This window comes from Salvelinus sp. IW2-2015, unplaced genomic scaffold, assembly GCF_002910315.2.
Source record: "Salvelinus sp. IW2-2015 unplaced genomic scaffold, ASM291031v2 Un_scaffold10147, whole genome shotgun sequence".
NCBI classification, from domain to species: Eukaryota; Metazoa; Chordata; class Actinopteri; order Salmoniformes; family Salmonidae; genus Salvelinus; species Salvelinus sp. IW2-2015.
This window is the reverse complement of record NW_019951405.1, coordinates 159-5,937: the sequence shown is the minus strand read 5'-3', so window position 1 is coordinate 5,937 and position 5,779 is coordinate 159. Positions and strand designations below refer to the sequence as shown.

General features: G+C 44.2%; 1 protein-coding gene across 1 annotated transcript; it reads right to left on the bottom strand.

Annotated features, from left to right (window-relative positions):
- Positions 1-967: 967 nt before the first annotated feature.
- LOC112079895 (F-actin-uncapping protein LRRC16A-like) lies at positions 968-5,542 on the bottom strand (the record flags this gene model as incomplete). The annotated part of the gene is made up of 4 exons (XM_024145706.2): positions 968-1,402; positions 3,195-3,437; positions 4,000-4,042; positions 5,063-5,542. Coding segments are annotated over 4 exons (1,041 nt in total), but the record flags the coding sequence as incomplete, so codon positions are not given.
- Between the last annotated feature and the right edge of the window lie 237 nt (positions 5,543-5,779).

Genomic DNA, 5,779 nt, shown 5'->3' with positions numbered 1-5,779 from the left:
AAAGGAGAGATAATCCTAGCCTATCTATCTATGAGGGAAAACCACAGAGACAAATCCTAGCCTATCTATCTATGATAGAAAACCACAGAGATAAATCCTAGCCTATCTACTCTATGAGGAAACCACAGAGATACATCCTAGCCTATCTATCTATGAGGAAAACCACAGAGATAAATCTAGCCTATCTATCTATGAGGAAAACCACAGAAGATAAATCCTAGCCTATCTATCTATGAGGAAAACCACAGAGATAAATCCTAGCCTATCTATCTATGAGGAAAACCACAAGAGACAAATCCTAGCCTATCTATCTATGAAGAAAACCACAGAGACAATCCTAGCCTATCTATCTATGAGGAAAACCACAGAGATAAATCCTAGCCTATCTATCTATGAGGAAAACCAACAGAGATAAATCCTAGCCTATCTATCTATGAAGAAAACCACAGAGATAAATCCTAGCCTATCTATCTATGAGGAAAACCACAGAGATAAATCCTAGCTATCTATCTATGAGGAAAACCACAGAGATAAATCCTGCCTATCTATCTATGAGGAAAACCACAGAGATACATCCTAGCCTATCTATCTATGAAAGAAACCACAGAGATAAAATCCTAGCCTATCTATCTATGAGGAAAACCACAGAGATAAATCCTAGCCTATCTATCTATGAAGAAAACCACAGAGATAAATCCTAGCCTATCTATCTATGAGGAAAACAGAGATAAAATCCTAGCCTATCTATCTATGAAGAAAACCACAGAGATAAATCCTAGCCTATCTATCTATGAGGAAACACAAGGATAATCCTAGCCTATCTATCTATGAGGAAAACCACAGAGGATAAATCCTAGCCTATCTATCTATGAGGAAAACAGTAACTATGAAGGAATATATGATATCTATCTAACAAGACAAAGGCCACGTCCAAAAGGGACAGTTTATGAGACTATTCACTTGGAATAAGATGGAGTGGCAAACTTAGCAGAAAACGAGTAAAGATTTAGCTGTAACTGTGATTGTGCATTTTTTTCAATGCAGTAAGTATAATCTATTCTGCTGTCAGACACATCTCTCTCTCTACTGAGAACAGATACAGTTCGAGGGAAACAGAGGCCTGCGCTTCAGGTAAATAGCCTTTCCCTCCAAGGCTTCCTCAACCGCAAAGTGATGAACGACACCTGATGTGTATGATAGTGCGAGACTAGGTCTGTTCCTACCTGGATGGGTAAAGGTAACCTACCTGCCTGAGCAGAGGGGTTTTTGTTGGTCCCCGTGCCCCCCAGTAGAGGACTGCCCTGTCCCTCCTTGTCCTTGTCCAAGGGGATCCTCTTCAGGCTGTAAGGCAGAATTGCCCCCTTGGGAGACACGTTCCCTCCAGGGGAGACACAGACCTCATCTGGCAGACAGAAAGGGAAACACTATCAGAACTACATCAAGGTTTCTATTGGCCCAAAACCAGGACAGGTGTGTGTCAAATTTCCAGGTTAAGATATATCATTTATTGTTGTTTATGTCGTTGATGACTGCAAACAGGAAGCCAGATTAGTTGGCATCCCAGGTGAAGATCTGTGGTCTATTGAAAGGCAGAAGGTGTCCAGCCTCAGGCCCCAGAATATGACTATTACACTATCACTAGATCAGCTTTAACATCCAGGGGCTAGATAGTTCTAGATCTTTAACATCCAGGAGCTAGATAGTTCTAGATCTTTAACATCCAGGGGCTAGATAGTCTAGATCTTTAACATCCAGGGGCAGATAGTTCAGATCTTTAACATCCAGGGGCTAGATAGTTCTAGATCTTTAACATCCAGGGCTAGATAGTTTTCTAGATCTTTAACATCCCAGGGGCTAGATAGTTCTAGATCTTTAACATCCAGGGGCTAGATAGTCCTAGATCTTTAACATCCAGGGGCTAGATAGTTTCTAGATCTTTAACATCCAGGGGGCTAGATAGTTCTAGATCTTTAACATCCAGGGGCTAGATAGTTCTAGATCTTTAACATCCAGGGGCTAGATAGTTCTAGATCTTTAACATCCAGGGGCTTAGATAGTTCTAGATCTTTAACATCCAGGGGCTAGATAGTTCTAGATCTTTAACATCCAGGGGCTAGATAGTTCTAGATCTTTAACATCCAGGGGCTAGATAGTTCTAGATCTTTAACATCCAGGGCTAGATAGTTTTAGATCTTTAACATCCAGGGGCTAGATAGTTCTAGATTTTTAACATCCAGGGCTAGATAGTTCTAGATCTTTTAACATCCAGGGGCTAGATAGTTCTAGATCTTTAACATCCAGGGGCTAGATAGTTCTAGATCTTTAACATCCAGGGACTAGATAGTTCTAGATCTTTAACATCCAGGGGCTAGATAGTTCTAGATCTTTAACATCCAGGGGCTAGATAGTTCTAGATCTTTAACATCCAGGGCTAGATAGTTCTAGATCTTTAAACATCCAGGGGCTAGATAGTTCTAGATCTTAACATCCAGGGGCTAGATAGTTCTAGATCTTTAACATCAGGGGCTAGATAGTTTGATCTTCAACAGATTTCACATCCAGGGGCTAGATAGGTCCCAGTATCCCCCTCGGGGCGTAAGTCCACACCAATGAACCCAGTCTATGGTCCTGGCAGGTGGTGATTCTCCATAATCTAAAGTGATAAGGCCACTGCTTGCTGCTCCTAGTGATCAGACATGGCCTCATTTATTCAGCGTTGTTGTCTCCAGTCACGTTATACTGTATCTATGCTCTGTCCTCCATTCCACAGGAATAAAACATATATATATTTTGTTATCTGATCCATATTGTATCTATGCTCCTGGCTGTTCACGATACCACAGGAATAAAACACAAATACAGTACCACAATCTGTGTTATGTAAATGCTCCATACTCTACCAACAGGGCCTAGAATTAACACACACCACCTGCCAAATGTGAGTCTATCTCACCGGCCACTGTGGCGGGTGGTTGGCTCCACAGTGCATTTGGGAATAAAAATAGTCAAGTATGATCACATTTATAGTCAACTAAATGCTGCAGTAGCTGTTTTCAAAGTATTTYSGGCCATTTTGTTTCATAGCTGGTAKATTKATTGCACAAAGTCAAAGAACTACAAATCCTATATAGCCCATTTCACCTAAGAATATCCAGTATATGTGTACATCTCAATGCCCCATATTACAGGCCTACCTGTGCTCCTGCTACTGCTGGTGCGCGGCTTCTGAAGGATGGAGGGTCGGGCAGCGAGGGCTGGCTTYGTGCCCTGAAGAGGGGGCTTAGGACTGGAACTGGAGGTAATGCGGTTCCTAGGGACCGTCTCTGGTTTGGCCTCCCCACCACGAGGGCTCTTCTCTGGGGAGCCGACGACCACCACCCCCTCTGCCTTGGAGACACCCGGAGACCTGCTCTCTGTTGGGATAGGCTGGCCCTTCACTGCTCACACACACACACACATAATCAAATCAAAATGTTATTTGTCACATGCACTGAATACAACAGGTGTAGGTAGACCTTACAGTGAAATGTTTACTTACAAGCCCTTAACCAACAACGCAGATTTAAGAAAAATAAGTGTTAAGAAAGTATTTACTAAAATAAACTGAAGTAAAAAATAAATAAATCAAATTAAAAAAAATAAGAAAAATAGATAAATAACAACTAATTAAGCAGCAACAATAAAATAACAGTAGCGAGGCTATATAGTCGGGCACACATGGCCATTCCCGGGACACACAGAAGGCAACAAGTCACACAAATGATTCACAAATGATTSACAAAACGAGTCTTCTCCTTCAGTCACTAACTGTGCTAACTTCATTACCTTCAGTCACGGTCACATGCATGAGTTCATGTCCAAGATAAGCTTCAATGTGACAGTCTAAATCAAAGGCAGTCAGGGTGAATCACTACACATCTGTGGTTCAGGAAATACAGTCTCCCACGTCATGTGATTCCCACTCTGTAAACATAAACAAGGCAGTAGAGATGAACTCACCGCTGCCACTGCTGTCTGGACTGGACGACTGGTCGTACTGGTCCTGGGGGAGACAGACAGACAACCCTGGGTTCAGTCACAGCATCTACTATAGAGCAACCTACTAATACTGTGGACGTTACTGTCTCCTAGCTACTTAGCGTCCCGGCTAGCTCTTAGAATACAATACAATAAGTGTAGTGCTGTATTTCTTTCCAGCAGCAGGTGGCGCTGTAGTGTAACAGAGTGACTGGGCTGAGGTCCAACCATACAGCCCAGCACCATGACCCCGCCAACAGATGGCACATGACAGGCCGCTTGGAGTTTGCCAAAAGCCACCTAAAGGATTCTCAGACCATGAGAAACAAGATTCTCTGGTCTGTTGAAACCAAGATTGAACTCTTTGGCCTGAATGCCAAGCGTCACGTCTGGAGGAAACCTGGCACCATCCCTACTGTGAAGCATGGTGGTGGCAGCATCATGCTGTGGGGATGTCTTTCAGTGGCAGGGACTGGGATACTAGTCAGAATCGAGGGAAAGATGAACAGAGCAAAGTACAGAGAGATCCTTGATGAAAACCTGCTGTAAATAGCTGTGCAGCTACACTCCCCATCCAACCTGACAGGGCTTGAGAGGATCTGCAGAGAAGAATGGGAGAAACTCCCCAAATACAGGTGTGCCAAGTTTGAAGCGTCATAACCAAGACGACTCGAGGCTGTAATCGTTGCCAAAGGTGCTTCAACAGATTAGGGCCTAATTCATTTAATTTCAATGGAATGATTTCCTGTTATAAATTGTAACTCAGTAAAATAGTTTAAACTGTGTTTATATTTTTGTTCAATATATAAACCAGTTCAGACAGTTACAGTAATATATTACTTTTGATTCTCCAGCACTGACGGATGTAGTTACAGTAATATATTACTTTTGATTCCCCAGTACTGACTGATGTAGTTACAGTAATATATAAATTTTGCTTCACCAGTACAGACATATGAAGTTACAGTAATATATTATTTTTGATTCACCAGAACAGACATATGTAGTTACAGTAATWWATTACTTTTGATTCACCAGTACTGACCTTATGTGATCCGAAGGTCCGTCTCTCCTGCTTGGCCTTCATCTCCGCCAGGAGTCCAGTCCCCATCACCTGCACCCCGTAGCGCCTCCCTCCCTGGGGACTACCCTTACTGTCCCCCTCTGACACCTCATCCATGGAGTCTGGGGTCCGTAGCTCCTCAGACCTGTCTGAGCTGCTGCTGCAGTCCAGGGGTTGGGTGACCTGGCTGGGATGAGTGGGCTGGGTCTTGGCCTCCTTGACCTTGGTTGGTGGTTCTGGAGCTTGGCTCTTCAGGGAGGTCTTAGGGGAGGAAGGCCCCTCGGGGACGGTGGTTACTGGAGCTGGGGTTATGGCTGGAGCTGGAGTAGACTGGTTCTTCTCTGACTTGTCTTTGTCTGAAGACTTGGAGGTGCGAGACTTGATGAGGTTGAGGAAACCTCCTTTACTCCTCTTCTTCTCCCCATCCTGGGAGTCTGAAGTCTTTAGGGAACGTCTGAGAGGCTGAGGCAGAGGAAGGAAGGGGAAGGAGAGAGGGGGGAGTGAGAGAGAGAGGGAGAGCGAAAGAGAGGAGTGAGAGACGGAGAGAGGGGGGAGTGAGATATGGAGAGAGGGGGGAGTGAGAGAGAGAGGGAGAGCGAAAGAGAGGAGTGAGAGACGGAGAGAGGGGGGAGTGAGATATGGAGGAGGGGGAGTGAGAGAGAGAGGGAGAGCGAAGAAGAGAGGAGTGAGAGACGGAGA